The 15,307-nt window shown below is 39.8% G+C and overlaps 1 protein-coding gene across 5 annotated transcripts in view; it reads left to right on the top strand.

Annotated features, from left to right (window-relative positions):
• The window catches only part of RABGAP1 (RAB GTPase activating protein 1), a 215,354-nt gene that overhangs the window by 165,694 nt on the left and 34,353 nt on the right, over positions 1–15,307 (top strand). For all 5 annotated transcript variants that reach the window (XM_069073725.1, XM_069073726.1, XM_069073727.1 and 2 more), the window contains 2 exons: positions 3,382–3,495; positions 12,348–12,422. In XM_069073725.1, the coding sequence (XP_068929826.1) occupies positions 3,382–3,495; positions 12,348–12,422 (189 nt within the window). The remainder of the gene's footprint in view (positions 1–3,381; positions 3,496–12,347; positions 12,423–15,307) is intronic.

The raw sequence follows: 15,307 nt of genomic DNA, 5'->3' as shown, positions 1-15,307 counted from the left end.
GGCCAGGTAGCACAGCGAGTAAGAGCACTAGCTCCAGTGTTGAGAAGACGTGGAGATCGAATCCTGGGCTCAGATACTTAGTACCCACCCAGAAACACCTGGCCGTGTAACCTTGAGCAAGTTACTTAACCCCAATTGCTTAGGGGCATCCAGGTGGCTCAGCGAGTAAGAGCACCAGCTCCAGTGTCAGGATGACCTGGATCAAATCCAGGCTCAGATACTCAGCACCACACCCAGAAATAACTGGCTGTGTAACCTTGAGCAAGTTACTTAACCCCGATTGCTTTAAAAAAAAAAAAAGAGAGAGAGAGAGAGCAGGGAGGCTAGGTGGCGCAGTGAGTAAAGCGCCGGCCCTGGTTAGGAGGACCAGAGTTTGGTTCTGGCCTCAGACACTTAACCCCCACACAAAAAAAACTAGCCGTGTTACCTTGGGCAAGTTACTTAACCCCAATTGCCCTCTAAAAAGCAAATTTAAAAAAAAAGAGAGAGAACAATATAAAGAAGGTAGGACATAAAATTTCCTATCAGAAAATGATCAATGACTACAAGGAGTATAAATTGCTATTCGGCAGCATGCTGAATACAATCAGGGATTTGGGGGGCTCTTTTACTTCTTGGTCATATGGCAAATGAAAGTTAGACATATTAAATTTCTTAGAGGCAGAGTAGCCTGCTGAGTATCATAATTTTCTCTCATCTCTTTGTTCTTGTCTTATTTCTCTGTGTATCAGTTAAAGGTAGTTAAAATTGATGCATTCCATTTCTTTGCTTATGCCCTGGCTGAATAAAGTGTTATTCATGGCGTTAATATTTTTTATGTTTTTAAAATAGCTGTCTTAAGTAGATGTACTTCTGAAGACCTTTTTCTCCTTGTTCTTTTAGTGCCATTTTGTATCATTGTATTAAATTGGTATTATTCTTCAGATTAGGAGTCTGAAACCTCAATTGGTTAAATGACTTGTCCAAGATAATAAACTAGTAATTAAAAAAATCCAGAGCTCAAAGGCAGGTCTTTTTGCCTCTAAATGTAGTGTTCATTTTGTTGTATTATGCTGCTTCTTTTTTCAGCCTCCTGTTTCTAAAATATATAAATTACCACAGTTATACCAACAGTCAAATACAAAGAAAGCATTTGTAAGATATTCAAAATAACCTTGAAAATTAATACAGAAAAATTACCACTTTTACAGATTTTTCCCAGCTTGCCTTCCCTTCACATTCACCAGTTTAGATTATACTGAAAGGAAATCACATGAAATCTCATAGTGTTTTACACTAACCCACCTGTAAGAACATTCCTAAAGAAGCTGCAATAACAAGCACCCTAGCACACCCAGGATGGCCTGTTACCACATGTTCTTTGATCTGCTTTGCTAAAGGAAAGATAACTTTTAAAGGGGTCAGCAATCTTACTTTAATTACAAAAAAACAGAAAATACAAGCAGAGAAATTAGCACAGATATTCAACAGATAGGGCTCCCACTGTCTGAACCAAGTAATACAGCCTCCTATGTACATTACTGCACAGGGAGAGCACAGACCTCTGTGTGGGAAGGGAAGGGAGGGAAGGCTCTTAACAAAACAGCTACTCAGAGTCCCATTCAGGAAATCAAAAGTTTCCTAAGTGAATCCCCAAAGTAAAATACCAACCTCCAAGTATATATAGTTTTCAACTAATAGGGCCAGAAGGCATCACAATCTATGTGGCTAGGTGCCTAATTACCTCAGTACCAAAAGGTGTGAAAGCCTTCCTGCAAGCAAGCTTCCCCCTAAGCGAGCTCCTCCCCCAAGGCAATATAAATCTCTGTATGGGCTCTGTGTGACCAGGATGTATCATAGCTGGGCCAGAGCAAAAAGCAGTAAGGCATCTGTGATAGAACACATGCAGTCACATTGGTCTATTAATGGACAGGGAAGATCGTCATATTCCATTAACATTACAGAAACTAGTGAAAAGTATCACCCTGCCCTAACTCTTCAAAGTTTACAAGTCTTTTTCCTCATAACACTGTGAGACAAATATTCCTAGTGTTATCTGTGTTTTACAGATGAATAAGCTAAGACTAACGTGAAGTCAATTCATGTTGGAACAGGCTTTGGGGTTGCATTTTGACTATAGAATGAAGTTATAAGGGAAGATAAATTCTGTGGTCTCTTCAGGGAGATTGCAAGACAATGAAATGATAAAGGGAAACATCATTTTTCTTAGCTTCAGTAGGCACTTAACATATGACTAGATACATACATACATACATACATACATACATACATATATACATACATACACTTCATAAAGGAACAAATGTTAAAGCTACCAAGATGCCGAATAAATCTTATGGAGAGATGGATACTGATATTTGTTGCACTTAAGTTATTAAAGCTTGGGTGGGGATAGCTAACCCTCCCAGGAGTTTGACTCCTTTGGCCAAAACAGGAAAATTTCATCTTTTCCCGTATCCTGTTTGGCTGAGTCCCTCTGGCATTCAGCACTTAAGTTTCCGCAGTAAGCAGATTACTATCTGTGAGAAGATCTTCATTTTTACCATGTTTGCCTTTAGGACACTCAAGAGTCATCCTTCCCATGTACAAGCTTTGGTATATGGGCCTTGTGCCAAGGGATCACTTAAGCCACTGTGGATCCAATTGCCCAGCCTCTCCACCCCCACTCCACTGATCTTGGCAACCACAAGCAGTAAGGGAGAACAAACCTTTTCTGACATGAATATGCTGACTGTTCACCTCTTCCCTTGAGACATTAGGTTAGGTTAATTCCTATGGGAAATCTGTTTTGGAAAGCTCCTTTTTCCCTCATGCAAACCAAAAGGTCACCAGTTCTTTTCTTTTTTAGAAACAGCACTTCCGTGCTGTGAGGGTATGACACATGGCACAGTATTGGGCAGGACAGGCATTAATGCTGTTTTGATGAAAGGGTTTGTCTATCACAACTTCTGCTGATTCTAGAGCTCCCAGACATGACAGTGGCCGTAAATCATTTGTCATAGTCCTTCACTTAAAAGACTCCAATGCCTTATCCTGATGGAAATGAGACCTGGAACTCTATGTCGAAGGAGTATAAGTGCCAAGTTCTCTTGCTAAGATGGAAAGCCATAAAGGGCCCAGTGATGGATAGTCCAAGGACCAGCCTAGCTACATTTGGACATTGTCAAACCAAGAGGACCGACCATGGGTTGATAAATTTTTCAGCCACTGCATCTCTCCATCTACCAAGTTGTAGAAGGATTATGGTAGGGGTACCCATAGTGATGAAAAAACAGTTCTAAGAACCAACCTCAGAGAGATAGAGCCTACAAATTAGCAGTTTGCAAGCTATACCATTTGATTGCTTAATAATGAAAACGTTTTTACCTTGTATTTCCACAGGAGTCTCCTCAAGACAGTGCTATCACTAGGGATATTAACCGTACATTCCCGGCTCATGACTACTTTAAGGACACAGGAGGAGATGGCCAAGATTCCTTATATAAGATATGCAAGGTAAATAGTTTTGTTCTAGTTTTTAGTGGGTTTGAAATCATCAAAGGTACTTCCTAATTGGGACCTCAATTTCATAATAAATTTTGAGAAATCACAGCACAAATTGTGGTAGAGGATCTCAGTAATGGGGAGCCAGCTCTTTCGAAATAGTTCTTGATTTTAATCATGGATCTTTAGGTAGCAATGGAAGCAAACACAAGAGGAATACCTGTTTAAGCTGCTTTTTAAATACAAAAGATTACTAGCAAATTGTCGTTTTTTTCTCTGTAATGTAAATATGTTGTCTGACTAGAGCATTTCAGGATTCAAGTTGTTCCCTGCTCCATTTCTCCATTTAGAAATCTTCCTGAATTAATTTTTAAAAATTTAAAATAGGAAGAAATCTTAGGAATCAAATTCAATACCTCTTTAGATGAGGAAACTTAAGATTCAGCAAGGTCAGGTGACAATATGAAGGTGTGATTGGTGAATGCCCACATGGCACACTATATCTAGGATAACTACTGCCAGGCTTTACTTCATTCCTGACCTTGACAGCCATCTTGTTGCCAATGCAATATTTACAGTGCCCACAATCACAATAAAGACCGTGACTGTATGTATCTCAAATGAGATGACTTTCGATCACAAAATATACCAAACTCTCTATCTAGAGGATAGAACTGAAGGATTTATTTGGACACCAGAAAATCGAATCCCAAAACCAGTAAGCCAATTCCATCATAGTACCAAAGATATTCAGAAGCCATAATAATGCTGAGAGTCATGCCATCCTTTAGCTTTCCCACAAACTAATACAAGATCAGTTACTTACTCACAAAACTCTCTATCTCTTTACCTAAGCTCCTCTGTCCCCAACTACCTCCAACTGTCTGGCTAGCTCTCTTCCAGCTTCTTGTGGGCTCTGCTCCTCCTCAGCAAACTCCTCCCACCACAGGCTCCATGTGGCTATGACTCAGCCTGTCAGGGGGCAGAGTTTATCTTCGCAGCAGGGAAGGTCCTCAAACTCCCCCCAGGTCTATTAAAGGGCAGGGGAGATCTTCACATTCCCATTACATTTGGCCCCAAGATCTTTCATGTCCCTTACATAGCAAAAATACTTTAACAATAAATGAGAGTTTAGGGATAACTGGTGGGAAAAAAACTGGTGTCAACAGAACTTTGCAATATAACAGGGATAATAGAAAAAAATTGCATGTAAAACAATAGCTTAGGGTGGGGACTTAGGCACAAGCACCCCATCCTTCCCCTCTCAAACAAATGGGACTCAGAATCTTGGGGTAAGGGGTGAAGGTCTCTTCTCCAAGCTGAAATTGGACATAGAGCTGTCCCAGCCCCCAAGAGGTCCCATTCAAGAGTTCAGTTCTTTAGCTGTCATCCAGAACTTGGTCAGTGCTAGGTCTGGGAGGTCCCATTCAAAAGGTCACTTCTTTAGCCGTCATCTGGAACTTGGTCAGCACCAAGTCCAGAAGTGGCACATCACAGTCATGGACAGGGGGTGACATCTGGCTCAAGCAATCAAGCATCTGCAGGTAGAGGGCACCAAACTTGCAGAAAACAAATCTTACAAACAAGTTTAACAGACAAAAAGCCAAAAAGAGACAAATATGTGTTTCTGGGATCCATGAACTCACTATCATAACCTCATTCACAGTAGAATATATGACACTGTCCTCTTAGCTCTAGTCCAGTGACTTGATACACTGCCACAAGTTCAGCACATCACTTAAACCTATCCCAGAACTTTCTTTAGTCTGAGTTTCCGTGAAGGTGTGACAAACTTGGATGCAATGGTTCAGGAACATCTGTGGCGGCAGCCCTTAATTCTCTATTCCATCTGACATTAAGCCCCTTATCACGATACATTTTTTATAGTTCATTATTTGGAATACCATCAATTTTTCTAAAATCAACCCCTGCTCTCAACAGAGCAGTAAACAGTTCTTTTTTTGGCAATCTATTCTGATTTTGAATCCTCTGGCCACTTACTTTTCTCTCACGAGAAAATTTATCTTTTTCCCATTCTCCTAAGTCACTTAGCTGTGAAATCTTACCCAGCACCTCTGAAAGAGAGTTCCCTATTTCACCAATTAGTAGTCAGAAGTAGGTGCTTATAAGCAGAGCTGTCTTCACCATGATATTTTTATGAGGAACTTCTAAGGGGATTTCATGGTACTTATCTGCATCTCCAACCATGATAGCAGTTTTCATTACTTCTTTCGACTTTCTCATACAGTCTCTAAGTCACAACTAGGGTCTGTCTCCACTAGGTCACATAGAAGCACTGGGATACATTCTATTGCATCCATCAGCAGCTAAAGCTAACATTGGTTATATTGTTACCTCCTGCCAAATGAAAATCTCTAAAAGTTTGCTAGATAAAATCTGGCAAATACTTATAAATTTCAAGCAGTCCATTCTATCTGACACTATCCCACCAGCTCCTTCATCCGTGACTCTTACCATCCAAGACACTAAGGATTCTCCCATCCTTTGGGTGAATCTGCTCAAGATATCAGTAATCTGTTGACTGAAATCCTTGAGTATCTCCTTAAACACTGCTTGCCCTCCCTGACTCTTCTGCCTTCTCAGTATAGGTCAAGTTTCTGTCCCTGTAAAGGCTTCACCATGAAACAATGTAACATCTGGCAATATTGTATCACCATTCTGTACAACACGTGGACTTTCTAGGGAGTCATCATAGCAACTAGGTTCAGACCCTCCCAAAGCTGTATGAACTTTCCTCCTGTTACTTTTTTGCTACTTTTTCTGAGCCACATTTATAACAGCTCTCTCTGCTTCCAGAGACTCTAGTACTTTTTTCTAAAGGAGGGTGCAAATGCTGACACTTCACCAACTCTTGTAACAGCTTGTCTGCTTTTACACACAGTATGGTAGTCTGTCAGCAAAACCCAGCATCTTCTACTCACTGCCTCCAGCTCTCTCCCAGATTTTATTGGTATTCTTTGCAAACATGTTTCTAAATCTCTAGGTTCTACCTGCTGCAGTCTCTCTTCCAAGTTTTCACAGTACTTTTAGACCACTCTCTTGCTAGGGAGGCATAAGGTAAACCTTCCCATCCTGGGATAGCCATTTCTTCTTCTAAATCCCTTCTGCCTCCAACTAGAGGTCTGACATTTCACAATCCCATCCTTACCACCAAATGTAGCTCCAATGCAATATTTACAATGCCCACAATCACAGTAAAGACCATGACTATAAGTATCTCGTGACTTTCAATCACAAAATATACCAAACTCTCTATCTAGAGGATACAACTGAAGGATTTAGACACCAGAAAACCGAATCCCAAAACCAGTAAGCCAGTTCCATCATAGCACCAAAGATATTCGGAAGCCATAATAATGCTGAGAGCCATGCCATCCTTTAGCCTCCCCACAAACCAATACAGTTTCAATATTTACTCACAAAACTCTCTTATCTCCTTGCCTAAGCTCCTCTGTCCCCAACTGTCTGGCTAGCTCACTACCAGCTTCTTGTGGGGTCGGCTTCTCCTCAGCAAACTCCTTCCACCACAGGCGCCATGTGACTACATTCAGCATATCAGGGGTAGAGGTTATTTTCACAGCAGGGAAGGTCCTCAAACTACCCCCCTAGGTTATTGAGGGGCAGGGAAGATCTTCAAATTCCCATTACACCTTTCCACCCCGCTTACAGTTCTGAAATCACAATCAAGTCCATACTGCCACTGTTACTAGAAAAGATATATCCATCAATCTGTCATTCTACCCACCATCCCTGTAACTTTCCAAACCAAAATACCCTTCCTGACCACCACTCCCCTATTCATGTTGTCTTCCCCTATTAGAATGTCAGTTTTTTGAGAACAAGAACTGTCTTTGCTTTTGTCTTTTTATCCCCTGAACTTAGCACAGTGCTAGCTAACCTACCCTGGTAAGCACTAAATAAATGATTTTTTTATTCATTGCCCAAGGTAAGACAGCTATTAAAATAGCATAATGGATATTCAGAGCCCTCTCTCTTGATCAGTATTCAGAGTTTTTTCCAGTAGATGATGAATTCTTAAGAAATCTTTTATATCTCAGAAGCTTCATTTTTATTGACGTGTTATAAACTCCTTTGAAATGATTGTTGTCATTTTAGCACCTTTACCAAGATGTGGTAAATTAATCAAAAACCATTTGTTGAGCCTTTATTATGTGCCAGGCTTTGTGCTAAGTGCTAAAGATACAAAGAAGAGTGAAAACAGCCCCTGCACTCAAGGAACTTACAGTCTAAGAGGGGGAGACAAATAAATAGATGGATATTTACGAAATGTAAATAAATAAATACAAAATATAAATGTTTATTTGTATAAAATGTCAAACGCAGTGAAATGGGATAATAGTGTATTAAATTACAATAATTTATTAAGAGTTTTGGGCACATTACCCTCGTTTGTTACAGTGAGTTTTATAATAACTCTGTACTTTACATTCGAATTCATTTCCTACAGCATGTAAGTCTGGGAATGAAGCAGAAGTTTTTAGTATTCCCAGAACCAGAGAGTTGCATTTTGGTGCTTTCTAATTCTTTTCTTCAGTTAGTTAGCAAGCCATTAATAGGCATCCTCTATGTACTAGGCACTATGGAGCAGCCAAGAAAAATAAGAATATTGCACTTTGTTTGGGGAAGGCAGGTGGTACAGTGGATAGATTACCAGGCCTACAAATGCAGCCTTTAATCTCTGTTTGCCTCAGTTTGTCTAATTTTGGTATTCTATAAAATGGAAGAAATAGTAGTAATTGCCTCCTAGGGCATTTGTGAGGATGAAATAATAATTGTAAAGTGCTTTGCTCAGTGCCTGGCACATCAGAAGCGTTATATAAATGTTAGCTATTATTAGTAGTATTTATTACTATTGTCCCCTCATCATCATCCACATTACCTAGATGCCTTCTGCCACCATCTCCCCCTTTAACGCCCATCTCTCATGAAGAGTTAGCCCTTCTCCTTGCCAAAGCAAACCCTTCTCTGCGCACCATTAATCTCATTTCATCTCATATTCTCCATCCTCACTTTCCCACTTATCTTCAGTCAGTCTCCCTGCCTGCTGACTGCTTCTCTGTCTATAAACTTCCCCTTGTCTCTCCCATCCTCAGAAACCCTACATTTGACCTATCCATCTTCCATTAGCTGTTATCCCTTATTTCTCCTCCTTTTTTGTGACAACTACTTTAGGAAGCCATCTCCAAAGATGCCTCCACCTTTTTCTCCTCTCAACTCTCAACACTCTGACTTCTGACCTCATCTTTCAGCCAAAATTGCTGTTTCCAAAGTTATTAATGCTTTCTTAATTGCCAAATCTAGTGACCTTTTCTCAGTTCTCATTCTTTTTGACCTCTCTGTAACCTTTGACACTGTCATTCAACCTCTTATTGTAATACTTTCTTCTCTCTAGGTTTTTGTGACACTATTCTCCCTAGTTCTCTTTCTTCCTACTTCACCATTCTTTCTCAATCTCTTTTGCTGATTCTTGATCCAGTTTACACCCACTAACCATTGGTGTTAGGACAGACAAAGTGGCACCATAGTGCACAGAGTGCTGGGCTTGAAATCAGGGAGACTCATCCTCCTGAGTTCAAATATGGCGTCAGATACTTCCTAGCTGTGTGACCCTGGGCAAGGCCCTTAACCCTGCTTGCCTCAGTTCCTCATCTATAAAATGAGCTGGAGAAGGAGATGGCGGACCACACCAGTGTCTTTGCCAAGAAAAGCCCAAACAGGATCACAGAGTCAGATACAGCTGAACAACAGCAAACTATGGATGTCCCCAGGGCTTTTTCCTGGATCCTCTTCTCTTCTCTTTCACTCCCAGGTTTCATCAATTCATGTGGATTCAATTATCATCTTTCTCCTGATTATTCTCATTACCTGCTTATCTAACCCTAACTTCTGCTGATTTGCAGTCTTGCATCACTTGTTTGCCTATTGGACATCTCAAATTGGATGTCTTATAGACATCTTAAACTTAATATGATGAAAACTGGACTCATCTTTCCTACTAAACCTTCCCCTCTTCCTAATTTCCCTATTACTCTTGAGAGTACCACCATCCTCCCAGTCACCAAAGCTCACGACCTAGGTGTGCCTCGTTGTCGTCCCCAGCTCTTCACTCCCTCATCCCTCATCCCTCATCCCCCCATATTCAATCTATTGCCAAATCACGTCCATTTTACCCCTGTAACTCCTACATGTGCCTCCTTCTCTCCTCTGACATTGCCACGACCTCACCTGCTCTTGGTCTTTCCCCACTCCAGTCTGTCCCCCACGGAGCTATCAAAACACGATCTTCCTAAAGCATGCATAGGGTCATTCCCCTACTAAATAAACTCCAGTGGTTCCCTGCCCCTACAGGATCAAATGTCAAATCTTAACTTGCCCACCCCCCAACCTTTCTAATCTTCTTACACCTTACATCCCCTCCACCTCCCAGCCTCCATGTTCTTTGCATTTCATCAGTGACACTGGGCTCTTGTTCCTCAAACAAAACATTCTCTGGCTGTCCAGAGGTGTTTTTCTCTGGGTTGTCCCTCCTGCCTGAAATGTTCTCCCTCCTCATCTCCACCTCCTGGCTCCTTCAAATCCCAGCTAAAATATCACCTTCTACAGTAAGCCTTTCAAAATTCTCCTTGATTCAAATGCATTCTCTTTGTTGATTATTTTCTTTTTATTCCTGCATATATAACTTGTTTGTACATAATTTGTATGTTTTGTCTTCTCCATTAGACTGAGTTCCTTGAGAGCAAAGATTGCCTTTTAACATTCTTTGTAAACTTCAGCACTTAGCACAGTATCTGACATATAGTATGCAATTAATAAATGCTTATTTACTGACTGACTGACAAGCACACAGGAGATATTCAAGCAAAGTACCATGGGAAAGGTACTTTCAAGTCAAGGATAATATCATTGAGAAGATGGCACCTTGTCTGAACCATGAAGGAAGGGGATGAATTTCAGTAAAAAAAAAAAAATTTATCCAGGTCCTTTTAAATGCTAGATTGTATGATACAAACTGTTGTATTACAGGTGTTCAAACTAGAGTTTCTTTTACTTTTAATCTCTTCATCAGATGCTTAAGATTGTCATTTCTATCATATTTTTCTTTTCTAATCATCTTAAGCCAATCTTCTTTTTCCTCTATCTTGTCCTGTTACATGGTTGTCAATTTTCTAGCCACTTTTCCAGAAAAAAAATATTATTAAGAATTCACCAAAAAAATAAAAACATTAAAGCTTCACATGAATCTATGTTGTCCTTTGTTAGCATACAGACTCAGTTTCTCCTGTTGTACATTATCAGATTGATCAGTAAAGCCACTTTGTATAGGGAAAAAAATGGTAGATTTGGAGTGATACACTGAATGTCTAATCTCTCCTATTGCATTGTAAATACCTTGAAGCCAAGGATTGTTTCCATTTTTCATGTTTATATACTCAGCATCTGACACACAAGTGGTAAACTGAAGCAAATTCAATTCTCTCCACATTTATTAAGCACCCAACAGGTATAAGGCACAGAATGCTGTCTAGGAATACAGAGACAAAAATGAAATAGGCTCCATATTTAGTGAGCTCCCATTTTATAGGGAATAAATATGAAGTAAAATTTAAATCACTTCAAGAAGGAAAGAGTGCTAACAGTGGGTGATCAGGAAAAACCTCGGGTAAGAATTGGTAGCTGAGTATGAGATTAAGATTTATATTACACTGCCTTAGTGCTGTTGTGAGAAAAGGGCTTCTAAACCTTAAAGCACCAAATCAGGAGACTGACATTAGATTTTTGAGCAGTTTGGTGTTAAGTATTTAATACATAACTACTAAATTTATATAACTGGATTATAAAAAATTGGGTCTGAGCCTCTAGAAGTAGAAGAAAATAGGAAAAAAGCTTGTATGCAATTTAATCACATGTTAAACTTTGAAACCCAATTGGTTTTTTTTCTTAAAACTAATTTTATTTTATTAGTACTGTCATCAAACAGTGAATCTTATGCTGGGAGATCTAAAATCCAAACATATTTATGTTTGCTTTATTGGAATTGGAAAGATCTTGATAAGGGACATAAGTGGAAAAATAAAAAGGAAGGGATAAAGGGGAGCCTCCTTAGAAATGAATTTATTAAACAGGAAAAAACCATCTCAAATCCATATGAAATTTCCCTTTCTACCGGAGCTGACATGAAAACTCAAAAAAAAAAATTTTTTTTTTTTTATAAACCTTTGAAAAGTAACTGAAAAGGCCAAAAAAAGCCAAAGACTAAATCCTGACAAATACTGGGTACCTATATACTTTATAAGAAAAGGATCTTAGAAGATAGGTAGAAAAGAATGACAGCCAGTCAAACCTTCAAATATGATATTTTCAGAAAAATCACTCTCACCAAAAAATGTATTCCCGTGGAAGTCTTAGATATGGCTGTGCCCCTTCTACCACTCAGAGGAAGAAAACTAAATCAGCTTTACCAAGCTTCTGTATCTCTGGTGCATCATGTTTGATGCTCATTGGTTCTCAGTGACCTGGCAGGATTAGATCTAGGATCCATGCTAGATCTAATTAGCTCTCTGATCCTGGTGTGATGAAACCTTTTTTCTGACTAAATTTCCTCATCTGTAAGATGATGTTGTTGGACTGGATGATGTTTCGGGGCCTTCCCAGCTCCAGCTGACAAGGCTAGGAGATGATTGAGCTGGGCAGGATGACACTTTATCCTTTCCCTCCTTCCTACTCTCCTAAGCCAACTGCATTGCTCACAGATAAGTCCAGTTGCTTTCCTTGATATGTGGGTGGGTGATCTGACATATTAAAATCTGTGTTCTTTTTTCCAGGCCTATTCTGTATATGATGAAGAGATCGGCTATTGCCAGGGCCAGTCGTTCCTTGCTGCTGTGTTACTTCTGCATGTAGGTGACCAGAGTGTTTCTCCATTCCACCACACAGCCCATTTATTCACAGCCATTTGTTAAGTGCGGATTATTTGATAACTCGTGTTAGGTCCTGGAAGAGATGCAAAGATAGCTAAGCCTTCTGCCCTCATGGAGCTTACAGTCTAACAAGGGTGAGAAAATAGATGCAGTGAGATGGAGAGACCAGGCTCAATAAGTAGAGCACCAGGCCTGGAATCAGGAAGCTCAGACCCTTCCTGTCAGTGGGACCCTAAGTAAAGCACTTTATTCTTCTTGGCCTCCACTTCTTCTTTTGCAAAGTGGAGATAATAGCACCTACCTCCTAGGATTGTTGTCAAAATCAAATGTGATATTGATTGGTACACAGTAAGCGCTATATAAATATTAGCTATATGATGCCCTCATGCACAAAAACTAACCATTAGGTGTAATGCAAAATATGATATGATAAAAATATAAGAAAGGCTTTGCAAAGATAAATCATTTCTGACTGGGAAGAAAAGGAAAGGCTTACTGCAAGAAGCAACATTTGATCTGGAGATGAGTAGGATTTCAAAAGGTAATAGATTTGGGAGAGTTGAGAAGTATATTCAAGACATGGAATGGTATGACTAAGAATACAGGAAAGGGCTTGATGTATATATGGTACAGAAAGCAAACCAGTTTAACTAGATTGTCACCTACATGATGGGGAGTAGCGTTAGATGAAGCTGAAAAACTAGAGGTGCCAGATTTCATAGGGCCTTGAATGCCAGACTGAATTTACCAGATGCAGCGTACCCATATAAACTTAGTCTGGTTTTGTACTTCTGTGTGAGTGTTTCTTGAACTTGGCAGAAGTCAATGGTGTCTGTTTGACACCACGATCAATAAAGTTCTCCATAAAATTTACTTACATAATCACTTCCATGTTGATAAGAGGAACTTTGTGAGCACCACAAAGGTAATACTGGCAGCCAGGAAATCTGTTTGAACTTTGTCTTTATGACTGAGAGCCTCTGACAGACTTGAAAAAGGAAAGAATAGTTATAGCCAAAGGAAATTCCAAGGACATAAAATTTAGAACTAGAAGAAAGCTTAGAGCTCATATAATCTAACCTTTTCATTTTACAAAAGGGGTGACAGAGGCTGAAAAAGAGGGTGTGACTTGTCCAAGGTCACACACAGCTAGGAAGTAGCAGGAGCCAGGATTCAAATTCAAGTCATCTGACTCTCAGTCTTGTACTCTTTGCTGTCCTTCCCAGCTTTACAATCTGTCATCAGATTTCAGGGTTTTCACAAGATTATCTTGATTTGTTTTGTTCTTAGCACTGAGCCTCATAATTGTTTTACCTGAAATAAGAGATGCAGTAGTCATGGTCCCTTTATGGAACAGGTGGATCAGCTTTTCCACCATAATTCATGGGCTTTAATTATTGAAATCTCTGGGAGGATGCTGGTGCTTGCCATGTTGGCTGTATGGAGGCTGTCAGCTCTCTTGCAGTGGCATCACTTCAAATGTTGCCAAGTCTTACTCTGAGTTTATTGAGGCAGTTTATCACATTCCTCTCCTTTTGGGATTCTTACCCTTCCTGTAAAATGCATCTCACATCCTGCCTCTTTAGAAACTCTTCCCTTATCCTCCACATCAGCCTTCCCTCTTTACCTCATATAGCACTTCATTCTGTTCCTCTGTAATAAAAGCACCTGCTGGGTCCTCATTTGATTCCCACAATGCTCTTAGCATGTGATATTGTGTTTCATGATGGCTCCCTGAGCTTAGAGAGTTTGTCTTATCTAAGCTTTGAGCCTCCTTGCATTCATTCCAAGAACAGTGCCTGCAGTATAGATGTTTAATAAGTGTTTGTTGAGTGATCAGTGATTCACAGAAATGTTATACTAGGTCAGGTGTGTCTCTCTCCCACCCTTTCCAAGGAGCAGGGTACCATAAAAAGAGCATTAAACTTAAAGTCTAGATATAGATATCTAGATATCAAGTTTCTCCTTTCCCACTTGCTTTCCCCAGTCTAATCCTCTAGGATTGTTTGGGGGTTTTTATGTGTGTTTTTTAAAATACTAAGAGCCATATAAGTGCGCACTCTTGTTATTGACATCATTAGACTCTGTGTAACAGGGTGGACCCTTTATAAAGGATAGACGTGCCCTCTAAATATACCCTCCACACAATAACCCATTAGAAGTCTTTTAGCTGTTACTTTACCTGATCCTTCTTGGGATTTCCTTACTCACCATCTACTACCTTCCCCCTTTTTTTGAGACATTGATACTGTAATAATATGGAGTCCTAAGTGTAAAATTTCCAGTGCTTTAAAACAACAGCTAGATATTATGCCAGGTTCACAGGCAAGTATTTTTCTGTCACATTCTGGATATATACATAAATGTTGACATTTATAAACAAAAGTCAAATAAGATTTTTTTGTAGGAATTTAATTACAGTATAATTGTCATTCATTAGTAAGGCAAACAATCTTTAGCTAGTTAGGTCTTTTCTGGTCAGTTGAGAGGAGAGTTAACATTTTTGACAGCAAGGAAACTTTAGTGGGTTAGATGCTTGATGTGATGGAGGCCAGCTCAATATAAAAGGAAAAATACTAGGTCAGGAATCCAGAGACTGAGGTTCTAGTTCCAATTTTGCTACTCTTGTTCTTTTTAGGTTTCTGGGGGTTTTTTGCTGAGGTAATCAGGGTTAAGTGACTTGCCCAGGGTCACACAGCTAGTGTCAAGTGTCTCAGACTGGATTTGAACTCAGGTCCTCCTGACTATAGGGTTGGTGCTCTAGTCACTATGCCATCTAGCTGCCCTTGTTTACTTCTTTAAATCTCTATAGAATATGCCGTAAGCAAGTCAGTTCTGTTTTCTGGACCTCAGTTCCACCTCCA

This window comes from Petaurus breviceps, unplaced genomic scaffold, assembly GCF_028583685.1.
Source record: "Petaurus breviceps papuanus isolate PSGF00001 unplaced genomic scaffold, PetGlider_PUasm1.0 90879, whole genome shotgun sequence".
Taxonomy (NCBI): Eukaryota; Metazoa; Chordata; class Mammalia; order Diprotodontia; family Petauridae; genus Petaurus; species Petaurus breviceps.
The sequence above is the reverse complement of the archived record's forward strand: the minus strand, read 5'-3'. Positions and strand labels throughout refer to the sequence as shown.